Source organism: Chenopodium album, chromosome 13 (genome assembly GCF_948465745.1).
Source record: "Chenopodium album chromosome 13, dcCheAlbu1.1, whole genome shotgun sequence".
NCBI lineage: Eukaryota > Viridiplantae > Streptophyta > Magnoliopsida > Caryophyllales > Amaranthaceae > Chenopodium > Chenopodium album.
In genome coordinates, this window is record NC_137846.1 from 4050179 (window position 1) to 4075896 (window position 25718).

The 25718-nt window shown below is 34.4% G+C and overlaps 4 protein-coding genes across 8 annotated transcripts; 3 read left to right on the forward strand and 1 right to left on the reverse strand.

The window, feature by feature from the left end:
* Positions 1 to 55: 55 nt before the first annotated feature.
* On the forward strand, positions 56 to 3656 carry LOC145577111 (agamous-like MADS-box protein AGL104). Its single transcript, XM_081634780.1, has 7 exons — positions 56 to 559; positions 1045 to 1098; positions 1223 to 1241; positions 1542 to 1609; positions 3207 to 3216; positions 3326 to 3387; positions 3548 to 3656. The coding sequence occupies exons 1-7, from the start codon at positions 372 to 374 to the stop codon at positions 3654 to 3656; spliced, it is 510 nt and encodes a 169-aa protein (XP_081490906.1). The 5' UTR covers positions 56 to 371.
* LOC145576016 (uncharacterized) lies at positions 3325 to 6992 on the forward strand. 5 transcript variants are annotated; one of them, XR_014098310.1, is made up of 10 exons: positions 3325 to 3387; positions 3548 to 3646; positions 3740 to 3796; positions 3912 to 4027; positions 4320 to 4521; positions 4616 to 4722; positions 4987 to 5184; positions 5285 to 5683; positions 5930 to 6022; positions 6132 to 6171. XR_014098310.1 is itself a non-coding variant. In XM_081633801.1 (10 exons), exons 4-10 carry the CDS (start codon positions 5315 to 5317, stop codon positions 6815 to 6817), a joined length of 696 nt encoding a protein of 231 aa, XP_081489927.1. In that variant the 5' UTR covers positions 4105 to 4140; positions 4320 to 4521; positions 4987 to 5184; positions 5285 to 5314; the 3' UTR covers positions 6818 to 6992. The 5 variants fall into 5 exon arrangements, 2 of the variants coding, with proteins under 2 accessions (XP_081489927.1, XP_081489928.1); XR_014098312.1 differs by having other exon boundaries at positions 3919 to 4027; XM_081633801.1 differs by lacking the exons at positions 3325 to 3387; positions 3548 to 3646; positions 3740 to 3796; positions 3912 to 4027; positions 4616 to 4722 and adding exons at positions 4105 to 4140; positions 5818 to 5889; positions 6340 to 6434; positions 6702 to 6992 and having other exon boundaries at positions 5285 to 5451; positions 5566 to 5683; positions 5978 to 6022; positions 6132 to 6244.
* A 900-nt stretch (positions 6993 to 7892) lies between these two features.
* Positions 7893 to 13757, forward strand: LOC145574308 (protein LUTEIN DEFICIENT 5, chloroplastic-like). The gene is made up of 16 exons (XM_081632062.1): positions 7893 to 8077; positions 8223 to 8385; positions 9198 to 9414; positions 9528 to 9599; positions 9719 to 9829; positions 9988 to 10179; positions 10262 to 10423; positions 10511 to 10606; positions 10682 to 10783; positions 11088 to 11120; positions 11247 to 11327; positions 11406 to 11488; positions 12466 to 12597; positions 12717 to 12777; positions 12884 to 12949; positions 13219 to 13757. The coding sequence occupies exons 1-16, from the start codon at positions 7942 to 7944 to the stop codon at positions 13360 to 13362; spliced, it is 1851 nt and encodes a 616-aa protein (XP_081488188.1). The 5' UTR covers positions 7893 to 7941; the 3' UTR covers positions 13363 to 13757.
* Positions 13758 to 14023: 266 nt separating this feature from the next.
* On the reverse strand, positions 14024 to 25204 carry LOC145574307 (sterol 3-beta-glucosyltransferase UGT80A2-like). Its single transcript, XM_081632061.1, has 14 exons — positions 24784 to 25204; positions 23687 to 23841; positions 22995 to 23237; positions 21816 to 21927; positions 20477 to 20647; positions 19131 to 19194; positions 18642 to 18699; positions 18363 to 18540; positions 16937 to 17067; positions 16291 to 16393; positions 15680 to 15756; positions 15386 to 15433; positions 15152 to 15301; positions 14024 to 14436 (listed from the first exon to the last, which is right to left on the reverse strand). The coding sequence occupies exons 1-14, from the start codon at positions 25031 to 25033 to the stop codon at positions 14257 to 14259; spliced, it is 1920 nt and encodes a 639-aa protein (XP_081488187.1). The 5' UTR covers positions 25034 to 25204; the 3' UTR covers positions 14024 to 14256.
* Between the last annotated feature and the right edge of the window lie 514 nt (positions 25205 to 25718).

Genomic DNA, 25718 nt, shown 5'->3' on the forward strand with positions numbered 1-25718 from the left:
GTGAAAAAGTTTCTTGTCTATTAATTTCATTGCATATCTAGACAAATCTGGTCAAAACAGAATCCTTTCTGCTTCTATAACAAAAAGTTTTATGTTATACCATCTAAGATATGGCCAAAATCAATATCTGTTGGATTCAGTTAACAACCAATAAGATCGACCCAAAAAAATAAAAATCATGAAAAATAGTTGTTTTTATTTGTCATCACTTTATTGCAATGAAATCAAATTGGATACAGGAGTAATTCCAAGATACTTGCAAAGAATTCAGAACTTCTCTCTTGCCTATATATTGCAGACATTGCCGTGAACTTCCTTGTCTAAGTTGCCTATATTTTCCCTATATTGAATTACTAATCTCTTTTATAATCATGGTTAAAGATATAGAACAGTTGAAGCTCTTCGAGAAAGAGTCTAGCAGGCAAATATGTTTCGCGAAGCGACGAAATGGACTTATGAAGAAAGCCTTAGAATTACATATGGTGTGTGATGTTGATTCTGTTGTTATAGCCTTCTCACCTGCTGGTCGCCTCAGCTTCTTTTGTGGTGGCAACAGAAGGTATTCTTTGCCTGCTTACGATTAATTTCTGTCTTTTTTTTATTTGTGACGGGAAAATTCTTGTTTTAATACCATGTAGTATATAAAATCCCTCTAATAGATTTCCCATTTGTTGTTTTTTAACAGCCTCTAAGAATCTAAGATGCACTACATCTAACCGTTTTCATTTTAATATGTGTATGCAGCATCAATAGATACGACAAAAGTACATAGATAATTTGAGGGTTTTTTTTTTTTTTTTTTTTTTTTTTTGGAGAATTATTGATATAATTTGAGGTTTTTTTTTTTTTAATTTGCACTGAAATTTATTGATTAAGCATTAAGACGGATTCAATATTGACATGACATTTTTTTTTTTGGTCAAAATTAGCAAAGTTTGACTTTAGATAAAGAAATTTAGTGTTTACTGTTTGAAATATATACGAAGGACTTCATATAAACGAATATATACTCACTGTTTAACTTAACCCTCCCTATGTATTCAGGGTTGAAGATATTATAAGGCATTTTGCTGCATTGCCAGAAGATATCCGAGGCTTGTAAGGGTTCCTTATCATTTTTTTGGTACAAATTCAAAAAAAAAAAATAGTAGCAAGTATTTATTACTTGGTCTAATTTTTATGTGTTGCAAAAATTAACCATATCTTATTTTGGTACTTGCAGCCAGATACCAGATCCAGAGGTAATGCCTTCTGTTGTGTTAGATTTTGACATTAATCCTACAATAGCATTGGTTTTTTATTTTTAATTTTTTTCAAAGGAAAGGAACAGTGAGTTTAGCAGTTGCTATGCAGACATATATGTACAAGCATTAATTTTTTATTTTTTTTTTTTTTTTTTTTTTTTTTTTTTTTGTTTTTTGGAAAACATGTACAAGCATTACCTTATATATGAAGTATACTGATCTTCTAAAAATAATTTACATATTATAATCCTATATGATTTTTTTTTTTTTTTGTGTGTGTGTGTGTGTGTATTGCAGTTGTGGGTTTTACTTGAAACGCTCGACAAGCTAAAAGAACAAACAAAGGAGCACATCCAAAATGACAGGTATAAGCTACATTAATATTCTTTTATCTTCATCAATATATTACTCACAAAATAATCCAAGATACGTAAGAAACTCCATGGTTTACCTACATTAATCTTCTTCGATTTTTTTACCTGGTGTGTGTATATATCTCTTCTTCCGTATGTTGTGTGTTATAATCCGATACATGTGGTTTTAATTTTGCGCTCTTATGACCTTTTAGGCCCCGTTCACTTCACCTTATTCTTGTTGAACTGAAATTTTTTTTACTAAATTGAAATTATTTTTGCTGAACTTACATTATTTTTACTGAAATAAAATTAATTTTACTGAAATGAAATTATTTTTGCTGAACTGAAATTGTTTTACTGATTTTCTGTTATATTTCTTCTTTGAAGTTACTTATTTTTACTGAACCGAATTTATTTTTACTGAACTGAACTTATTTTTTGCTGAATTGAACTTATTTTTACTGAACTGAACTTATTTTTACAATTATTTTTACTGAATATTAAGTTTTTTCAGGTGAATTGAACAGGGCCTTACAGGGCAAAAACATAAAAGAATTTTGATTTAATCTAGATTAAATGTTTGTTCTCTATTTCATGTGTGTTGTGTTAGATCATAAGAGAAGAAAAATGGTAATTGTTAGATGCCATGTATTGACTATTGTATGAAAATGTTTTATTTTCACATTTTTATACTTCCTTCGTACTTTTATTATTGCACTATAAGGGTTGGGCTAAAATTTTTTGGTAGTGGGAAAAAGGGTTGGAGAGTAGGGTAAAAATTCAAAATTGCCCATGTGATTGTATACGTAAACAACAAAAAAATCAAATGTTGAAATGTAAGGGCATATAAAGTATTTGCAGTGTGAACATAGATATTTCTTTTCCTAATATGTATTTGGTGCAATATTTGTGAATTTCCTTAAAAGGCAAGTGGTGCAATATTAAAAATACGGAGGAAGTAGCATTTTTTCATTATTATTAACATTATGTTCATTATTATTTACATTTTTTGGCATAAAAAGTTCCATAAATTACATAGATATAGACGGAATTTCATTTCAATTTTGTTAGCTGGTATTTTCCATGTATTGAAAAGTAGATGTCAAAATTGAGTAATTAATTATTGGAGGAAAGGATGTTTAAATGGAAGTAATCAAGGGCAACGATATATTGCCATTAATAATACTTATGCTTTATAGCTTATCCTATCCCATGAAGACCCGTGTATATGAGTGACACACATATTGTATTATTTGTATACACCCCCTTTCGTACATTATTGTGAAACGAATATTCTCTACAATAATTTTATGTGTGATATCAAAATTATCAATATTAATTATGGACATTTAACCTATGATATAGTAAGTTCAATAATTGACCAAATCATCAATTATAAATATTAATAATAATGCCATGCATGCATTTTTGCACTAGGATAACCAGGTATGTATTTGCAGCATGATAAGCAAATGTTTAAATATTTTTCCAGCCATTTTGACAAAATAATTTTTTCTTTATTTTCTTCATCTCTGATCCAAGGCTAATGAATTTGTGTTTGTTGTGTTTTTTATTGGCTTTCTGCTGCTGCATCTGAAAAATCCAGTACCATTTCGGTAAGACTTAACACTCTGTACAGTGACATTTTTATCTTTCTATAGATTGTTACTTCGTATGGAGTATTATATACAAGTATTAATGATACGCATACATGCTAATTTGTAGGCTATCCAGATAGAACTTTCTCAGGTGGAAAAAGAGATTCAGGGTGCTTTAATTGAGACGAGGTTACTCTTTCAACTGTTATTCTCATTTCATTTATACTAAATACTATATATATATATATATATATATATATATATATATATATATATATATATATATATATAATCATGTTCGGCATAAGCAAGCTAAAATGAGGACTAAAATTTAATTTTTGGCTTATAGGAGATACGAACCCTTGCATGCAGTGATAATGACCATTGAAGAAGCAAACCTTCTGAAGAACTCCTTGAGGAGACACTTGCCCGCGTCCAAGAAAGAAAGGTATAAATAATATATTTCGTTCTTTGTTTAGCTATATACATGTGATTTAATACTAACAATCTTGGTGATCAAACCTTTGTTCTGGTCAAGCAGCAAGAGCTAACAGCTAAGGATAATGAAGATGCATCTCAAGAAATGCCTGATGCCATGGTATAAATGTGTTTACTAAATCCGATTTATCACCAAACTATAATTTCTTAAGGTTCATATGGATTTATTTTGACTATGCTGTACTCTATCCTGTATATTTGCGTACATTTATAAGAATGCAGCAGAAACTTCTTTACCAAAACCTGTGGACGTAGTTCAGCAAGCCGAGCCTGATCACCAAGTGAATGATAACTCTAATGAGAACCAACACCAATCACCAATTGCAGAAGGGTGTGTTTTTCCCTGCTTTGCCATAGTGTGATTTATGAATTCCTGTATCTTCTTCTTGCTTAAATGAGTGTAATTCATAATGAGAACCAACACCAATCACCAATTGCAGAAGGGTGTGTTTTTCCCTGCTTTGCCATAGTGTGATTTATGAATTATTGTATCTTCTTCTTGCTTAAATGAGTGTAATTCATATCTTGGTTAAAAGTAGGATTTGTTGATGATCTTCTTGCTTAACAAATCAACTCTATTGCTTATATGATCTAACAAGATTCATAATGTTCATGTATGGCAGCATTCAAGATACACTGATGAGGCAGAGCAGTCCATCAAAAAATCTACCGCCAGAAGTGGCTACTCCTAATCTACCGCCAGAAGTGGCTAGTCCTAATCTACTGCCAGAAGTGGCTAGTACTAATCCTCAGCATGCTGGAACATCTTTTACCAGCCTTTTAAATGCCGCAGATGTTGCTGAAGAAACCGCATCTTCTTTTGGGGTACTTAAAGCTTTATTTTTGTAACATATAAATCCATGTAATCATTTGCATACACATAGCTCTTACACATTAACTGATAAGCATATTTTAATAGGGAGTGGTCTTCTCCCAACCACCAGATCAGAACCACAACTCCTCACCCTTGCAACAAAATCAGTTCAATTTATTCCAAGATGGTCTCCTTAACACTTATTCCTATCTGTAAGACGTTTTCTTGACCTTGCACTGTATATATTTGTATAATTAAGTTATGTGCTTAACTACATATATATAGCTATTCCCATGTTGGCCATGTACTACTTTATTACACCCCTTCAATTTGTGCAAAATAACCATCTGCAGATTGGACTTTACAAATTTGAAATGCTAAATAGAAAGACCCTGCATTAGTATCTTTTTATAATCATGGTTTCATCCGTGAATTTGAGATGATTTTGTTTTGTTTGTGCATGCCTATTGTTGCAGGAATGGTAATACAACAGGAGCCAATCATTCTTCAGAATGTAATGAGATCAGCACAGTTGGAACTGCAAATGGTAATAATTACCCATTTTCAAGCTTGATTTCCCCAAATTTACAGCTACAGCCCTCCCCTGCAAGCTTCCAAGTGCCTGATTACCGAATGCAGCTTCCTATGCCGGCCCCTCATTACTATCAAAATCTGTAAATACTTTCTGACTTTAATACTCCGATCTAATTATATTTAGAAATTTAAACATCTTGCTTGATTGTCTTACAAATCAATATGATCATGGTTATACAGCAGCAAAGGCCACTAGGAAACAGCAGCAACATGTCGCCTTTCAGTACTCCGCAGTGGTCTAATCAAAGTAATCTGCAGCATAATCCAACTCTCTTTCTGCGAAATCCACAGTGGTCTAATCAGATTGTTCTGCAGCAAAATCCAACCCCCATTGGACAAAATGCACTGTACTAAATACAATCCATAATTAATGCTCCGTATAGGGTTAATTATGATTATAAAAATATATATTGAGCTTAATATGATCTGATTTGATATTACTTTGTCACGCTATTTGACAGTCAACGAACCAGCTATCAGGGCTTGTTTAGTTCATTTGATAGGGTGGATAGCATGTATCCAGACTCAAGATCACCAGCCTTCATCCCAAGACCACCACATCTGCAAATGAATCGCCAGGTATACATATCATGATCCATGATCTTTAACTAATCTATTTGGCATTAGCATTTATACATATAGCATGATTCAAGTGGACTGTTGATGCTGGTTCTAATAAAATTTAAAATTGCCTTTTGTTTTTCCGTGATCAGTCTATGGGAGGTCTAAACAATGGCCCAAATCTTTCTCTGGACTTACAAGGGCCATTTGCCAACAGTTCTCCAGTTAGTTCTACATGCTTAATTATTATAAATGTTTGTGCAGTTCTTGCTTAAAACAATTAACTAAACTAGGACTGAAATCAAATTTCAGCAAGCATTTCTTGGGGTGGAAGGATCAACTTCTTCTGCTTATAAGGTTAGTTTATAATTGGTCCTAAATGAACTGTCAAGTGTTCATACCTATATAAGAGTGTATAAGTAGGACTCGCTTTAGTTGGTAACATGTTATTTACCATTATCTGCAGAGGAAAGCACCTTGGGAAGATGATTTTGATATGAGACGGGCAAGTTACCAGAATGGGAATACAGCACCAAACAATACTGAGTTTCCAGCTTCTATTCTTATTCGTGATCCTAGGTTTGCCACTTATACTCATAGCTTACACAAACAAAGCTGAAACTTGCTGAAAAAATATATATGAATTTAAACATTATGTATTTTCTTGTCTTTAGGCCTATAGGAAATGCACTTTATGGTCCTGAATATGCACATATGGGCTTGGCCATTGACCCCCATATCCGGAATCTTCAAGAAGTAATAAGATGTGGTAAACATCTCAACTTTTCCTAATGTACAATTCATCTGTTTACTCCATCTCATAATTATTGGCCATAATAACTATTGGTTATATTTTGCAAATACATTACTTAATATTATTTACATCGATCTCCATTTTCTTGATGTTATTTCTTTGTAGAATTTTTAGATAAAGGCATCATTTAAGAGTATTTTATGAAGTTTTAAATTGAAGTTACTAGTTAAAAAAATTGGCGTGTTACTTGGTGACAATCGTGTGTTCATGTCTATTACTTAGGGGCGGAAAGAGTACAAGTAATCTCCTCTTCTACAAACATATTTATAAGATTGTTTGATTTGACATTGGCAGATAATGCCAGAGGACAGCAAGGAAATCAGCAAGGAAATATATGATGATTGATGCTCAACTCAATATCACCAGATTACTCCTTGAGAGTGTCAATTTGTTTATTTCAAGACAATTTGATCATCTTTTTATCTTAAAATTATTATCTTGTGTTTTGTGTTAAGAATATGACCCACATTTATGTGAGTTTTCTCTTATTAAAAACAGGGAATTACTCATGAAGTCATTTTAAGTGTAATAGTTTATTCCCTCCTACCTATATACTTTTAGTTTATGGATGAAACTTGAAACTTCACATAACTTATTAAGTATTTTTCAAATCTTCTTTCAATTAGCAAACTTATGATTTTATAATTTGCACAATTAGCCAGAGTTTGCTTATTATTATATTTCTTTTATGACTTCACAGCTAGACAATTAAATACGTAGTATTAATTAATTGTCACATGTGAGAGAGGCTTGTAATATGTTAAAATGGGAATTTATCTACCGTAAAGATAAATTGCATCCTCTAAGTTTTTGTCTTTTTTAAAGCCTTACAAAAGATTTCTCTTAACCTTGAACAAAAAGTTATATGTGATCTTTAAAACCAGTTATCTTATAGTTACCTGATTATCCTTCCTTGTAGCCTAAACAAGTGTTTATCAATAACAATTTTCGCTCACAAGGGCTGTAACTAATCTATATGAGGCTACTCCAAATTCCTCAAACCTCTCAATATTCCCTTCGTCTCTTTTTATTTGCTTAAATTTTTATTTTGAGTTATCTTTTTAAGTTTAGATCATATTATAAATAATTAATTAAAACAAAAACGAGCATAAGATTCATAACATCTCTCGTACATTTACCCCTTATACATTTATGATTTTGTTGATTTTCTTTTCATAGATAAATAAAAAGGAATGGAAGAGTATCTGTGAAGCTTACACAACCCTTTAATAAAGGAAAAAAAAAAAAAACACATGCAATATTGATCGACATTCCGTACCACCATGACACGACGTATCGACGTACACCTCTTCTTCCATAGCCCATAGATGACGAGGAAAAATGTGAAAACAAAAATATCAAAAAATTAAAGTAAAAAATTACCACAAATAAAACATAAAAATTAAAAAAATCTGGTATTTTTAAAAACAGCTCTTTAATCCAAACTGGGTTTTAGAGCTCCATGGCTACCCACGTATCAGCTCTGCATCCCCTTTCTCTCTCATCTCATCCCCTTAATCTTCAACTCAAACTTCTTCCCCTAAATTCTCTCAATTTCACTACCCCATTTCCTTCTTACTCTTCTAGATCAATTTCTGGTATTTCACTCTTTTTTTTCTTACTCTTCTTTGTTACCATAATTGCCATTTTTTTTAGTTCAATGTACCTTAATTCTCATTGTTTGGTCTTAAAAATTGTATCTTTTTGGTGGGTTTTTCATATTCTTGCTCAAAATTGTTGCAGGTGGGTGTAAATGGAGCTCCATTACTTGTTCTTCCTCAAATGGGTCGAGACCCGACCCGATTGATGATAGAGTGAAGAGCATTGATGAGCTTGTTGAGGAGAAAAGGCGCGCTGAATTGGCTGCTCGGATTGCTTCTGGGGAATTCACTGTTAAGCAATCTAGGTTAATTATTCTTTAATACCCACTAATTTTTATTGTTAAATACTTCTTATATACTTGTAGTTGGTTTTCTGTTTAATTGTTCATACATTTAAAACATGCAGGGCTTTGTTTTAGTTACTAGTATTTTTTTCATGTTAATATAATTGGTGGGCATTTGGTTATTTTTGGTTGATTTATGACCTTAGATATAGATGAATTGTGGTAGTGGGTGAAAAACAAGCAGAATAATGAAGGTTGTTATATTTGATGCAAAGAATGAATCACAAAAGAAGAAACAGGAAATTTATGGTGGGTAAAGTGGTGATGGTATAATCAAATATTGTATGTTTTTATCTAATGTTTTGTGTGGTTCGAGGTGGTCACTAAAGTTGGGGTTCATTACTTCATTGTGTAGTGGAGTAGGTTGTCGAATTTTCAATTTCTTCTAGCTAGACAATGCATTCACTTGTATTTAGTTGTGGTCTGTAAGACATAGAATTTATGTTTACTGGAAACGATAAGTCCTACTAAACAATCTTGATGATAAACTTGTTATGTATGTTAATCTCTGGTGATAATTCTTATGTTCTGAACCTCTGGATTTGCTTCCGTCGAACGAGAAATTTAATCCTTCTTGATGCCAAATTCATATATGTAAAACAATCATGTAATTCATTTCATCTTAATTAACACCTTAGATAATTGCATTGAATGGGAGTATGGGGTCATTTCCATTCAACTTCCTGGTGCCAGTGTTGCTGCAAGTAAATCATTCTAGGATGTGATTTTAACCTCATGACTTGCTTTGCTTTGTCTTTATCCATTGGCTTCAGCTTTCCTATGAGATTGAAGAACAATCTGTCAAAGTTGGGAATTCTTACACCTATTCTGGATTTGGTATTCAAACCTTTTGAAGATTATGAAAAGTTTTCTCAGATTCCTGAGGCAAAAGGTGAAATAGCAGCTATTCGTAGTGAGGCTTTTTTCTTGCCATTGTATGAGCTATACATCACTTATGGCGGAATATTTAGGCTGAAATTTGGGCCAAAGGTTGGTTTTCATTCCTTTACAATTTGAATTCCTTGTTAGATTACATGAATGACATGTATGTAATGTATCTGTGCACATTACATGTCTGCTTTATAAATTTGCTGTCATTGCAGGCATTTCTTATAGTTTCTGATCCTTCAATTGTTAAGCATATCTTAAAGGACAACTCTAAGGCTTACTCTAAGGTATGAAATTTTAAAATTGTTGTATATCCTGCTTTCAATTATCTATTACTGTAGGTGAGATGCTTTGAAGAGCGTATTTGGATATACTTCATTGAGTTCATTCGCATTTCCTTGATCAGGGTATCTTGGCGGAAATTCTAGATTTTGTGATGGGAAAGGGACTCATCCCTGCTGATGGTGAGATATGGCGTGTACGAAGACGGGCTATAGTTCCTTCATTGCATCAGAAGGTAGAATTGCTGCAAATGTTTTTCAGAACTTCAATTTATCTCTTTCCACATTGATTTAATGTTGATATTCTCTCCTTGCAATTGCAACTTGATGTTAACACATTATTCTTGAATTGATATGATGGCTTATCTGGCTTGACAATCTTATTCCTTTTCAGTTTGTGACAGCCATGATAAACCTCTTTAACCAAGCTACAGATAGACTTTGCAAGAAGCTAGACACCGCCGCATTAACTGGGGAAGCAGTGGAAATGGAATCACTTTTTTCGCGTTTAACACTGGATATTATTGGAAAAGCAGTTTTTAATTATGATTTTGATTCCTTGACCAACGATACCGGGATTGTTGAGGTAGGTTGAGCTCCATCTCAATCTACTTAGCCATGATCTTTTCACTTGATGTTATATAGCCTCATATTATTCTCTAGACCAGGCTGTTTATGTTGTTTTGAGAGAGGCAGAGAACAGAAGTACTGCACCAATCCCTGTCTGGGAAATTCCTATATGGAAGGACGTGTCCCCTAGACTAAAAAAGGTGAATGCAGCACTCAAGTTGATAAACAGTACACTAGATGATCTGATAGCAATCTGCAAGGTGAATGCTGGATGCCTTTTGTTGCTATACTTTATGTTGCTTGGTAATGCTTGCTAATCAATTTCGTCCAAATAAATATATATGCAGAGGTTGGTAGATGAAGAGGAGCTGCAATTCCACGAGGAATATATGAATGAACAAGATCCTAGTATTCTTCATTTTCTTTTGGCATCAGGAGATGATGTATGAAAATATTTGCGTTGTGGATTTTTTTTTCTCCGGACCAATAAATTGAAGGCAACCTTGACCTCCACGCAGGTTTCCAGCAAGCAACTTCGTGATGACTTGATGACGCTCCTAATTGCTGGTCATGAAACATCAGCAGCAGTACTAACGTGGACTTTTTATCTCCTCTCTCAGGTTTACAGTTTATCACATAATTTACTTACCACTATGTGTAGTTCATTTGGTTTGTTTTTTCTGTTACTCACCCCCCCCCCCCCCCCCCTCTTGTTGCAAACTTGCTTCTGTTTATAATTTCCCGCCAGTTGTCCTTATCTATTTGATAAAACATGATTTTGGAGATAGTGAACAATGTAATATCTGCAGCAACTCTGTAACTGATTGTCCTTGCCACTAGCTATTGTGTACACTTTTTTGGTGCTTGATGTGTATGATCTGCATGATATCTTGAATATGACGGTACTTCATTTGCTCCCTGCAGGACCCAGGAGTAATGTCAAAGCTTCAAAATGAGGTATTCTGAATCGTGCTTAAGGGAGGTTTAGTGATGTTTGGTCATGAGAGGGAGGGAGGGGAAGAGAGAGAGAACATTTGAAGTGTTGCAACTACTTATTGTCATATGAACTTGCACCTTGCTTAGGTGGATACAGTTTTGGGAGATAGATTTCCATCAATTGAAGACTTGAAAAACCTGAAATACACAAGTCGTGTGATAAGCGAAGTAAGAGTACTTCTCTTTGTTTTTTACTTGTGCTTGAACTCTTTGACCTTACATTTTCTTGTATATTTCCTTTTGCAGTCTTTGAGGCTTTACCCACAACCACCTGTCTTAATTCGTCGTTCTATGAAAGAGGACATGCTTGGACCATACCCAATCAGAAAGTAAGTTTTAATGTAATACTTTGTTTCAATGCTCCGCTTTCCTTCTTCTTTTTCAAATTCACAATATTAGCAACATACTACATGGAAAGTTTTTAACTACAGAATGACATGCTCACCCGTATTTAACCAACTTGATTTTGTATAGTTATCCGCTTTAAATCAAATTGAACACAATCCCTTCCTAATAACACCCCCCCCCCCTAACACCACATGGTGCTAATGAGAGGTTGACGGTGGTGGAGATGGTATGGTATAATCGATAATGGTGGCATAGTGAGGTGATAGCGGAGGGTTTCTATGGAAAATGGTGATGATAATCCTTGGCAGGAATAGTGGAGGCTAGATGGCGTGGTGAGATGTTTTTGCCATATGCCCCTCTCAGGCTCTCACCTTCTCTCCTATTTTTATTAATTGTGTGCTAAGCATTTGGTTCCATTATGAGACGGATGAAGTATTATCAATGAAATCCATTGAAAACGTATTCTGTCGTGCTTGGCTTTCTCTTATGTTGCATCAAACTGTCTATCCATTGATGCCTTGTTCAACTCAAGGGAAAGGGAGGTTTCAGCACTAATGATATTACCTTTCTCTTCCTCCTGGAAGTTTTTTTAAACTTATAAGAGGTAAATAATGAATATTAATGTTGAAGATAAAGGTAAATGATACAAAAAATATTCATCAGTAAAAATGGAACAAATTTCTCCCAAATCACTAAGGAGAGTTCTCGCTTGACTTTTCATTAGTCCCAGTTGGAAGTAGAAGTAAATGCATTCATGTGCTGCTTGCTGAAGTATCAAATAAACTGTTTTCCGATCTAAGCATATGTACCACATTTCCATTTGTTCATCTTTTGTACTTTGACATGTTAAGGTAATTTGTATGTAATATCTTTAATGCATAGAATCCTTTTGGAATTTTGTCCACTTTTATTTTCCTGGGCGATTCTCTTTGACAAATTCTACGAATTTTCTTGGCAGAGATGAGGATATTTTCATATCTGTATGGAACTTGCATCGTAGCCCAAGTCTTTGGGAGGATGCAGACAAATTCAATCCTGAAAGGTGGCCACTGGATGGACCAGCACCAAACGAGACTAACCAAAATTTCAGGTATTCTCTCTGTAACTTTACTGACTTCAAGTGTGTAGCTATGCAATTGAAGCATGTGCTCATTCAAGCTGGATATTCACATTTTCACTTAGCTAATCCTTTTTATTTTTCGTTTTAAGATACTTGCCATTTGGTGGAGGTCCACGAAAGTGTATAGGGGACATGTTTGCTTCTTACGAGGTAACAAACATCTGCTTACAAATTCCAAGACAACCTTAATTCGATTCATCTTGATTTCTCTCAGCTTGGATGAACTTTGACTTGTTATTCACTTTTTGTTGCACAGAACATAGTAGCATTAGCTATGCTTGTTCGACGATTTGACTTTGAGCTGGCACCTGATGCTCCTCCTGTAAGACTTTTGCTATATTTTTTCACTTTAGATACATGGGACTTCATTACCAAGTAAAAACTTTTAAATTCCAGATTATCAAATGTGTTGGGATGTATTGTACATGAGACTTGTGTGCAAAATGCATTAATTGGACCCTTGTGTAAACACAAGGGTTGCTCTTAAAGAGTTAAACCCATAGGCAAAAAACGATTAAGAAGAAGATTCACTTTGATGTGAAAATAAACGGATAGTTGATTCTAGTTATTTATCTATCAATATGTTTGCAGGTGAAGATGACCACAGGCGCAACCATCCACACAACAAATGGTCTTATGATGAGGGTTAGGCAAAGAACAAGATATCCTGCTACACCCACAATCCCTGTTGTGCAGACTGCTTCTCCTGCAAGTATTACTGAAGCTGCTATATGAAAATATCAAAATGGAAAATGATGTTCTGCTCGTTCGGGATAGAACTAAAACAATTATCCATAAAAAGGGAAAGGAAAGCTTCAATTTAAACTGCATCAGCATCAAAAAAGAATCAGACAAGTAATTCTCACCTCCCGATACTTGTTACCATTTACATTCTTATTCTACTTTAGTTACTAGTAGATCTACAGTGTGAACAGCACTCTCCTCCTTATATAAGCCCATTGTTGGCACTGTTGGCCAATTATGTTGTAAATTATGGCCTTATTTTTTTCCATACTGTGAAGATATGAGAAATTACAATAGAAAATTTCAGGAATTTTAAGTATGTATATCTTGTCTGTGCAAATGTAAACATGATTCTATATATAAAATCGGAAACTTTTTTCTTGTAATTCCAGTGTGTAAATTGTTGAGTGTCACGTTGTATGTTTGAGCAATTTTGCTGCAACTGTAGTACTATCTTGTGGTGCTATGGCGCCACTTAAGCATTATGGAGATTTCCTGAATTCTTCCCCACGGGATTTGCACACAAGTACTTGCCCTTTAACTGCATTCCAAAGGGATCGTCACAAGTCAACAATCATTACAAATCTCTGAACAATTTAGAAAAACTCACACGAATAATCAGATCATAATAATATTTTGATATTACTGGAGCAATAATTACATACTACTTAAAACATAATCATCATACAGCAGCATAAGCATCAGGCTCTTACATAAATACAATGATCTGATTGCTGCAAAAACAACGTATTAACAAAACTGCTTCTTGAGTTGAAAAAGATTACAGTGACCTGGTGAGGTGGGTGGTTAGTCAAGTCAATAAGGCGTTATCATGCCTAGATATAGATGGCTCAAAAGACGATCTGGCATAAATGGACATGCAGCCTAATGTTGGCCCAAAAAACACCCTCTTAGCGATAAATGTGATTTATGTCGCTTTTGAAGTTCTGAATGATCCGGCTCAGGGAGATCACGGGGAAAATGCTTGTGAAAGGCATTCACCGCACCAGCGACCCCATCTTCATTTTCCATTGCCTTCGCCAGCTCCACAGCACGTTGTTTAACCTACAATTCATAAAGAAACAACACAACTATCAATTTCACAATTGCAATAAGCCAGCAACCAATATTGCGATAAGTATTTGAAACTTCAAAATTTTACAACATGTCAGGCTGTCAGCGATTTTGTAACATATTTTTTCACAACTTTGGACATGTTCAGCAAGTCAGGTGCATTAAAAGATGGCTGCAGATGGCAAGTTCAAAATCTATTGCAAAATGGCCTTAACATGAGAAAGTTTGGCTCTTGTCATTCATGCAAATAACCAGTGCCCAAGCATTGTACTTACATGTAATCTACAGTTCTACACCAATAGACCTCATGTTGGTACAATTAAAATGTACCAACGGGCCACTTGATATTGTCATTAATGACAAAAAAATTATGATTTAAAAACCCTCGCCTTTACATAGGAATAACCTTTGTTTTGATTTCATACGTACTTCAAAAGCATTCCAACATGAAAGAAAAGATCATTTTGGTCCACCATCGGCATAGTAAACAGCCTTTGCTTTCATTTCCTATTTACTTCAAAGACACACACACACACACACACACAAAAAAAAAAAAAAATCATTTTGATCCACAATCGGCAATCCCCCCCCCCCCCCCCCCCCAAAAAAAAAACAAAAAAAAAACAAAAAAAAAAAACCTCTTGTATCCTCTGACAAAACAGACAGCAAATAAAAACTTGATCCACTAAAGAGGCTAGTCGTTTACCATGGGATCCTGCATGAAGCGTATTGCAGAAACCAATTTCTCAAGCGAGAACTCCTCAATTGGGACAGGTGGCGGCCCTACACCCTTTGCATGCACTTGTTCTCCCCAAAAGGGTTGGTCACCAAAGAATGGCACAATTGCTGTTGGACACTGAAGAGATTCATTTTTGTGTTAGACACAGAAAAAAGGTTTGTTAAATAAATTAGAAGGGCTGATTAACATGAGAGCAGTTACCGCAGCTTTAAGACCAGCAGCAGTTGTCCCAGCACCCCCATGATGTACCTCCAATTGTGAGAAAAGAAAAAAAAAAAAAAAAGACTAAGTTAGACAGGAACATAATCTGCAGAATACTAAAAATGACAGCTCATGATTGTAGTGAAGAAAAAGTTAAAAAGGTAAAACTCCAATTCATTAAAAGGCCAAATTGAGCCCATGTGGTGATACTGGAATCTAGATACGAAGTATAACTATATATCTATTATCAACAAAATCACGTATTTGAAAAATCCATAACTAGAATAATCTTACCACAGCAGCACATTGCAAAAATAGCCAATCATGAGGAACGTTGTCCAACAGGTATACAAAATCCTTTGGTTCTGCCACTGGGAAGCAGGTATTAGTCAGAGAAAAATCAAAAGGCAGCCAAAATATGAAAATATCAATCCTTCAGTAGTATTTCTCTATTGTCCGATTTTTCCCCTCTAGTGTTTAAAATTTAAGCAAATTAAAAATTATATGTACATTACCCAAAAAATAAAAAAATAAAAAAAAATAAAACACACAAACAAAACAAAACACTCCGTAAGCTGCTTCATATAAAATGGTCAAGACATATATAATTGTGAGAATGGACACTTGATCTAGTCAAATAAAGGGAATACTGGAACAAAAAATTGCAATACTGCCACAGTGCCACATATGTACAGTTCATAAAGATGAACCTCATTATCTGGGAGAAACGTCTCCTCAACCCTAAAGATTAGACATTTCTTCTTTCACTGTATACAGATCTGTTAAGGGGGAATCTAAGGTCTAACAGTACACCATGACATCTCATAAGATTGGAATAGAAAGAAGGGGGAATAACAATATTTAGAAGAAAAAAAGTCAAGACTGAAATAACATCAGCAGCTTACAATTGCCAAGACCACCCCAGCCTTTGTTGATGATTCCTCTTTGTCCAGTGAGTTCCAGAGCTCGTACAATAATATTAGTCATCTTCTCAGGTTCTTGGACAGGCTATCATAGTTTAGACAACGTACATATCAGTCCATGTTATTCCAAAAGAGACAGTTCAAAAGAGCTTAAACTACGCATTCAGACTTTCACAGGTACAAAATCTGAACTATCATCTCAAACATAACTTTGTCGCATCAAATGATGGATTTGCACGAGAATGAGGTATTTTATCGTAAGGGATGGAGGAGGAAGATTTTTGTGAATGACTATATAGAATAATCACTTTTGGTTCATACAGCCGACCCCACTTGTGGGATTAAGGCTTTTGATTGGTTGAGACCCCAATACCACTGAGTCTCTAAAAACTATTTTTCATGACCTCTACAACAAAGAAGCTAATTTAGCATTGACCCATATTTAAAAGGAGATGTGACCCGTAAAACCATTATAAATCATATTCTTGAATTCAACCTACAGACATTTAAAACACTTTATTACTAACTACCAGAACATTGTGGTTCAAGCGTTCAACAGAGTCCATAAAAAAATTAAATATTGACATCCAGCACCTTCCCCTGTATTGATGCAGAAGAGGATACTTACTAGGCTTCCAAATCCAATATATATTGGCTTTTGACCCTTTTCAAGCCATTCAACAAGATCTTCTGGAGGTTCGTAATTTGAAGCCAGGTCAAGGAAACAGAAACCAACTACGTCAATTTTGGGTCCCCAATCTGCAAGATGATAAGGCATAAACATTACAAACAATAAAGGTGTAAAAAAAGTGCCCTAATATAACATTACCTATTACACATTAGACAGAACTCTCACGAAGGAGTGTTCAATAGGACCCCATTGATAAATATGAAGATACATGATGGTAGAAAATTCAGACATACATTAGTTAAAAAAAAAAAAAAAAAAAACGCAAGTCGGAAATCAAGTGCTGCATACATCATTCTCCTGTAGGTCCAGATTTTGCCAATAATTAATAAATACTTAAATAGATAACAGTAAAAACAGTCATCAGTTAATGGAAGGGAAACACCCGTAATAAGAGAATACATCCAGTTTTCAAGTAGAAGAAGAATGGGGAAAACGGCACAAATTACATTAGGTAACAGTGAATATAGTTGTCAGCTAATGGAAGGAAATGCCCATAATAAATGGAAACAACCAGTTTTCAAATAATAATAAAAAATAAAAAAAAATAAAACTTGGGGACGAGGCAACATATTTATTTCTCCAGGGAACCAAGAGCAACTGACCGAGAAATTAGTTTCCTGATTTATGGCTTTATAAGACATAGTAAAGGAGAAGACGAGACACGAACCCATAACACCAAACTTGGTGAAGGAACTCTCCCACTGGATTAGTTAATACAATATAAGGAATAGCATATCAAAAAGAAAGCAAATGTAATATAATCCCTCTCCCTAAATTTTTTTTTTTTTCACTTGATGGGTAGTCCCAAAAATTCCTTCACATCCATAAGAGTACAAGTTAGAAAATCACTTAAAAAATATTTCTGACTCCTCTCTGTCATATCAACGTTGTCTCTCTCAATTCACTTCAAACTCTGTACTCTGTATTAAGCTTTCAAATTTTCTTTGTTCTACTTAATTTACTAATCTTATAATTACTACTCTTGGCATATTAAAAGTAAATAACTAAATAAAACAAAAGGCAACAGAAAATGTATCCTGTAATTGAGAGTCTTGAGACGCAAGGTAATACAGGTCCAGTGCTTTCACTGGCCTAGGTGAGGTGATTTCAAAGAGGCGCAGAAGTTTCAATTACCTCAGTTCCCCTTCAAGCCTTTTTAAACATTGACTACTCTATTTTCCAAACCTAAATGTGAAAAGAAATCATGGATGGATAGAGTATTGATTAACATATCTTTGTAACAGACCATAAAACCAATTTTTAAAATGTAGCAATCAAACCAAAACAAAAAATCATTTTTTAAGGGCACAACCAATGAATCCAGAATAAAAAATTTGGAGTACTGGGAACATAAATCACTTACCTTTAGGTTTGGGAACAAGGTGAGGGCTCCAAATATATCCATAGGGGGTATCAGGAGGAGCACTATATGAAGGTTTTAAGTATGTTACAGGTCTCAATTTCAGCTTTTTCTTCCTGAATTCATTTATCATGTCCCGTATTCCAAGCCAAATCAATGCATCAACAACTTGGTAAGAGAGCTGCAAGCATATGCTGACATTTAGATGAATGGACAACCATATACACAGAGTATTTCTAATAACAACTGGCATTACAGAGTGTTGAGGAAAGCGTAACTTACTCTATACGCAACCGATTGCTTAACCCGTGATAGAGGATGCGGAAACTCACTAGTGGGCCTGCAACAAATGAGCCAACAAGCACCCTTAATTTGACATTTTTGAGTTTTGGACAATAGTCCCATTCATGCATCCAAAATCAGGACGCAAGAGCAATAGCACATCTATCATGGTAAAGGTACTTTATCCAATTTTAAAGATTAAAGTCTATAACAACAATTGTACTCAAAATTCCTATGAAATTAGAGATCTACCATAATAAATCAGGTCACAGATAAAGCAAACAAAACTTATGAGCTGTCTGTATGATCTTTCAGCCATTGAGATAGTGGAAACAAAATTTTATAAAATTAAAACGAGTCACTTCAGGGCAATGGGCAACATAAGAGCCAGATAGATTAACTAATAAATATAGTGGAGAAACTGACAAGATTTTAGCTGCTGCATGTTAAATAAAAACCAGCATAACTTTATATCAAAAGGTTACTTACGTCCAAGGCATTGTAAAGAATATGTGAATTGGTACTTTCAGTGCCTCGGCAACATGTGTATGTCCTGAAACAAAACTTAAGAATGAGGGCCAATCTTAAGCAAAGCAAAAGACATGTTTGAAACAGTATTATCTGTAAATAACTTCAAATTATAACACTTTGAAAAATTATTTAAAAAAGAAAAAAAAAACAATACACTGATCTACACATACAATTAGAAGTACTGCTGCTTTGTATTTCTCTGCTCCTTCTTTCCCTCAATATACAAAATAAAACCTGAACTTAACTGAATTATGTTTATAGTTAATTATAAGGCTTTTACTAAGTCTAAGATAAATCATATGGTAAAATAGTAAGCAAAACTATTACTTACCTTAACTTAATCTGCAGTAAAATCAAAAGCTACTCTCTACACATAAGATAACCTTCTAAACTAAAAATAATACTTGAAACTGGCATCTCATTGCTGTAGCAATAAGAGAAATCTCACACTTCACAACAGAGCATCCTTACTAAATTACTTGACATTCATGCACTCCTCTCTAAGGGAAGCAACATTTAACATCAAACAAAGAATTGTTCCTTGTCTTCCCCTATAAAAACATGGACCCACCAGATTGCATGGGCACTATCTCACTTCAAATTTGTCAACTTTAAAGATTCTGCTATAACTCCAAGGCAGATCCAGAAATATTTGGATTGTACTCAAAATAGGATATAACACCATTATAGATAGCAAGTATCTAACTACCTGCCGCAACTAGACATGAGGAACTTGGTGGTGACTAAGAGGCAAGCTGAAGACCTTTTGGAGGTGTATTCAACTATGGGCAGTCTTCATAAAAGTCAATGTAAATTTGACGCAGTTTCAAAAAGTTGGCCCCAGCTTTCACCTTCAGCTTTGACTTCAAATATTCAACATTATTTTATACTAAGACCGTATTATAACCAAAGATTGGGGTGGTAATTACTATTCTAACCCAAGTTACTCCAATCACAAGCAGTCGCTGCCCATAATTAGAGTGTCGAGCTATTCCAATAAAAATATCCTTTATCAAAAAGTATTAATCAGAAACAGATTTCTAACAAAGTAACCTGGCGAGGGATAAGGATAAATACTCATTGATCACTCAAGACCCTGCCTATCGCTAATTCCATACAAGAAAGATTATGTTTCTTCTCGCTAAGCCTAAATAACCACAAACAGAGAGTGAAAAATGAGAGCAGGAACATGCTATTGTTTAACAAATTAAGGATACAGCTCTTCCCAGAAAACGGTCCAACCATTCAAGTAAGAGCCAAATCAGCCAACAGTTTCAAAGGAGAAAAAAGAATTATTTTCTAACCATATGCTGGAGGATTCGCAATTATTGCATCAACAGTAAATGGAACATGAGATATAGGATCAGGTTCCTTGCAAGCAGGTAACAAAGAGAATATAATATCTCTCATCTGATTCCTCTGAATAGGTATCTCTGAAGGTTCAGAAGGCAAGAAACCCTTGTTTTTCACCATGTCTGCATAAATGCTACAAATTTATTGTTAATAAAAATGCATTTAAAGAAAGAAAGTAAGCAAGAAAGGAAAAGTCACTAACATCCCAACAGTTTTGCACTAAAGTCCAAGCAGTCAAAGACACGCACTGAAGGATAATGAGTCAATTCCAAGATAACCTACATAAAGTTAGTTACTACCTCCATTTCATATTATGTGCAGCAATTGGGTATTTTTAGTGCAATATAAAAAATTCAATTGTTGCACATAATGTGAAACAGAGGTAGTACTAAACAATGTATGGGTAATATAACAATCTAAATATTAATTTTAAGGCAGATACAAGATTAAAACATCCCATCTCCTCCCCAACTCCCCATATAAATAAAAAAAAAAAATGAGGAATCAAGCAGGCAAACTGCAATTCAGTGCCTATTACAGTATAGCAAGGCTCCCATCTAAAGCGGGGCATGGAGGTCAAACAAATGTAACCTCCTGTAACAATGTCACAAAATTCACCGGTTTAAAATTAGGTACAGGTAAGCAATTTGCAGTTTAGTTTTATTATATTAGGCCAAATGTACCAACATTCACGTAATCATTCCATATTTCAGTTCATGATTCCTGGTGGAAATTGGGGAATATTGGCAGCCTTTATTGTGAAGGGAATTGACTGACTTGCCAGCTCAAGTTACAACAAACAATAAGTACAGCCCATGTCAATGAGTCCATCAGTAAATACAGTATTTTGCAATCTGAAGCTGAAATAATTTACTAACACTGAATCTTTTCACCAATTTTTCTTGACAAGCACCAACATCATAAAGTATCAAATCAAACAACTTCACAATAAATTTTTTCTTTTTAAATACTATCCACTTATTGATGAAGCAACTGATTGTGTACCATGTTTAACAAATCCAGGTTGAGATTTTTTCAAAACTGCAAAGTACAAAAAGTTATCATTGTCAATTTGTCAGTGCAAAATGACAGTGGTATAAGAAATACAATCCCTATAATATTATAAACAATCCTGTTCAAAACTTCAGTGTAAACAAGTACCAACTTTCAGACATACAGATTAGAAGTGATAAATGAAAGCATGATTATTCAAAACTTCTGCTAACTTTAACATCTAACTACACGAGAACCCATTAACGAAGTCTAAGAGCAATCTTTCAGGAAACTTACATCCAGCAAGAACTTTAGGGTCTCCTCCTAAAGGATAGAACTCCAAGCCAGAAGCCAAGACAAACTCTTTGAAATTCCGGTGAGTTGCTAATCTGACCCTGTGGCCATATTCCTGAATAAAAACACAAAATGAATAGGCAGTATTAGACAGCCAAATAGAATCTAGCAGCAAATTAATAATAGCATGTAAATATTACATGGGAGCCTTAGAACGGAATGCACATTCACAAACAAAACAAGGAGTGGACGCCAAAATAGTGAAAGATATCAAGAAAGGAAAAGGCAAAATAGAAAACGTCACTAATGAAAAGTCAATGGTCCAGTGGCTGTAAGCCTGAAGAAGCTGGTAAGTTAACTTATAGTGTTAAAACAAAATCCTCCATATAATGCTTAAGAGACCAGTTTTTTTATCAAAATCATATTGTGTGATAAAATTGGATCATTATACATATCCTGGACATTGTTTTAAACCCTAAGTGTGCATCGTGGACAAATAGAAAGCAGCATGCAAAAGTACATGAAAGGAATATAAAAGTTCCAACAGATTTCAAAAAACTTCTAAGAAATACGTATTAAGGCCTGCATATAGGTTCTTAAGATACTGATAATCAGGCTCCAAAAATAAATAAAAAATCATTCCAAAGTCAGCATAAAAATAAAAAATAAAAAAGGACTTAATGACTTCCAAGTCAGGAAATAAAAAAATATGGAAGTCTTCATAACCTTGCTTACACAAATATGCTTGGGGCAAGTGCATCTTAAACCTCTCAATGTGGAACTGCACAGGCACTAAGAAGAAGTGCAGCTGCATAACATACCGACCATAACCAAGGTATAAATGTGGCTTTAAATTTCAAAGAGAAGTTATAGGAATAAAAAAAAAAATCCATAAGCAACTCTATTTTTAAAGTAACGTGATGAAGCAGTATGCTAAAAAAGACACCAACATGGTGTTACCGACTTACCATACTACCCACCCATGTACATAGTCACAAAAACCAAGCCCTCAATCTATCACATATACAAGAATACCACAGTTTTTTTTAAAAAGCATAAAAAATTAAAATAGCCTTATAACTCATTCCTGTGTAGGCCAGACACTCTTTATTTAAAAGCACATAAAAACAATAATAATATTTGCCTGCAGATGAACGCATATAAATAAAATGTAAATCATACCTGCAAACGCTTCCCAATAGCAACAAAGGGTTGCACATCTCCTCTGGTTCCAACAATTAGCATCACAATTTGCTTAGGTGGCAAATCATAAATTTCCGGTGATTCAAGTTGATCCTCTTCTGCGCTTGCACTAGAAGCCACACCAGTTCCCAAATCAAGGTTTGATGTTTTAATATCTCCGGGAACTTCAAATTGTACAGTTCCGTCATTTTTAACAGTTGCAAGCCGGTTCAGCCACTTGAGCTGAAAATTAAAAGCATGCCCAATTAAAAGCCAAAAAAATCTAATTTTTGAGAATACATTTTCATTGGTGTGTTCATGACTCTCTGCTCATACTGCTCATTTAAAGATTTAAAAGAAAAACATGGCTAGTGAAGAAGAGCCTATGACAGCACATAGATCTTATAAGGCAGATAGATTATGACCTTATGAGTAGTAAAAAAAATTGAGAATAGAATTGCTTTATGGGAAGCTAAAAAGTAAACACCAACACTTTCAAATGTCAAGAAACAAGCACCTTAGGATTTCAAGAGAAAGGAATGAGAAATGAAACGAAAATGCACATATTACTAGAAAATATTACACATAGCCACCAATAACAGGTTAAAAAGACAATGTAACATGATATACACATGGAGGAAAAAGAAAAACAGAAAAAAAAAAGAAAAAGAAAAAAAAAAAAAGGAACTAACCTTCTTCTTCAGGGGTACTGTTTCATCAAAAAGTTTTGCTGCTAGTTTACTGAGTGGATTATGTCGTTTGGACTCTCCAGCTTTCACAAGATGATTAGAAGTTGAAGGTTCCCGAAAACTATTGTTTCCATTTGAGCAACTCCCACTAGTGACCCCTTCAAAAAAAAAAAATACACGTAGTACATACTTAGAAATATAATTTAAACCAACATGGAAATTTTTAAACTCTTACAAAAATGGCCTTGAAGCCTTAATGCAAAACTAGGTGAATTCATGATAAGTTTGCATCCACAATGGCTGTGCTCAAACTCCATATAACTATAACCATCTTATACATTGATCCTGGACTTTTTAGAAACATTTACACCCTTCTTATAAGTAATCGGGCAATGCACAATGTAATGAATCTGTGAATGTGCCCTCACACTTTTATTTTTACACCCTAAAGCCCATTAATTACAGAGGTAACTCGCAGCACATGATAAGAGCATGAGTATGCCGTGAAATGTTATCTGAAGCACACGATTACATGGTCCAAACAATGTGTATGTGAGTACACCATGCATGATCTGATTGTGAAACATTCTCCCAAAGTTAAAAGACTTAGAGGAAACTGCAAAACTACTTCTCTATTTTACTCCCTTTTCCTTTTCCTTTTCCTTTTCCTTTTCCTTTTCCTTTTCCTTCCCCCCGCAGCCTCACCTCCCCTCCACCATTGTTATTTAAGCACATAGACCAAAAACATTAACTTAAGTGCCCTAAATAAACCATATATAATACTAAATTCTAAGTAACGGATATGCAACACAATTTTAAGATTTATATTTATGGCCAATTAATCCACTTTTGAATTGGTCTTGATCTTATTCTAATTTTTGTCATCACATGTTCAAGAATTCTGCAGTTATCTAGCTAAGACAACTAAATCTCCTAAACTCAACCCAAATCCCAAAAAATGATCATCAAATTACAACCATAATTCAAACAATGAGTTGCAAATTTTTAATGCACCAATTTTTCTAAACTCAGAAAATTACCATCGCAAACATAATAACCATAACAAATTCAAAAAACAATTATACAAATCACAAACACACCAGAACCGGAACCGGAACCGGAACCGGAACCCGAACCCGAACCAGAAGAACTTCCCCTGCTAACCTCTTCAGAAGAGGCAACTCTACCGCCATTACTCTCATCACCATGATCATCAACACCTCCGCCATTACCATCGATGACAACGTCAGAAAATCTATGATTCAAGTGACAATTATCGACGACGTCAACAGAATTATCACCAGAACTCATCGAAATGCTTCGATGATGCTTCTCAGGATCATTCGCCATTGAAATTGTGAAACCCTAGAAATGGAAAAATGCGGGAAAGAGTGAGAAGAAATGGAGAAAGGTGAAGAATGACGGTTTTAAATGTGAGTTAGACAGAAAGTTGAAGCATTAGGGAGGTTTGTTCAACCAACAGAAAAAAATAGGAGAGAGAAAGTAGGGAAAAGAGGTTTGGTTTGGTTGTCCGTTTGGGTATCTGTAAAAGGACACGTTCAGGGGAATATAATCAATTTTTTTTGAATTTTTACTTGTTCCTTTTTTATACGAGGAGTACGGGGGATTCCCTGTTAATACTAGACGTGTTCAAAAATCGGTTTTGATTGGTCCGCGCGCGTTATACTTTGGCCTTGTTTGGTAATTGGCTTTTTGGTTGGCTTTTGGCTTTTGGCTTTTTCTTTTGGTCAAACAGCCAAAATACTTGTTTGGTAAATGGCTTTTCAGCTAGGTGAAAAAGCCGGCTTTTCCGCCAAAAACAAAAAGCTAGTGTTACTAGCTTTTTGGTTTTGGCTTTTGGCTTTTCATTAAACAAATTACTTTTTATCCTTAATTATTAATTAATAATTATTAATTATTAATAATTAATAATTAATAATTAATAATTAATAATTAGTAATTAGTAATTAATAATTAATAATTAATAATTAATAATTAATCATTAATCATTAATAATTAATAATTAATAATTAAT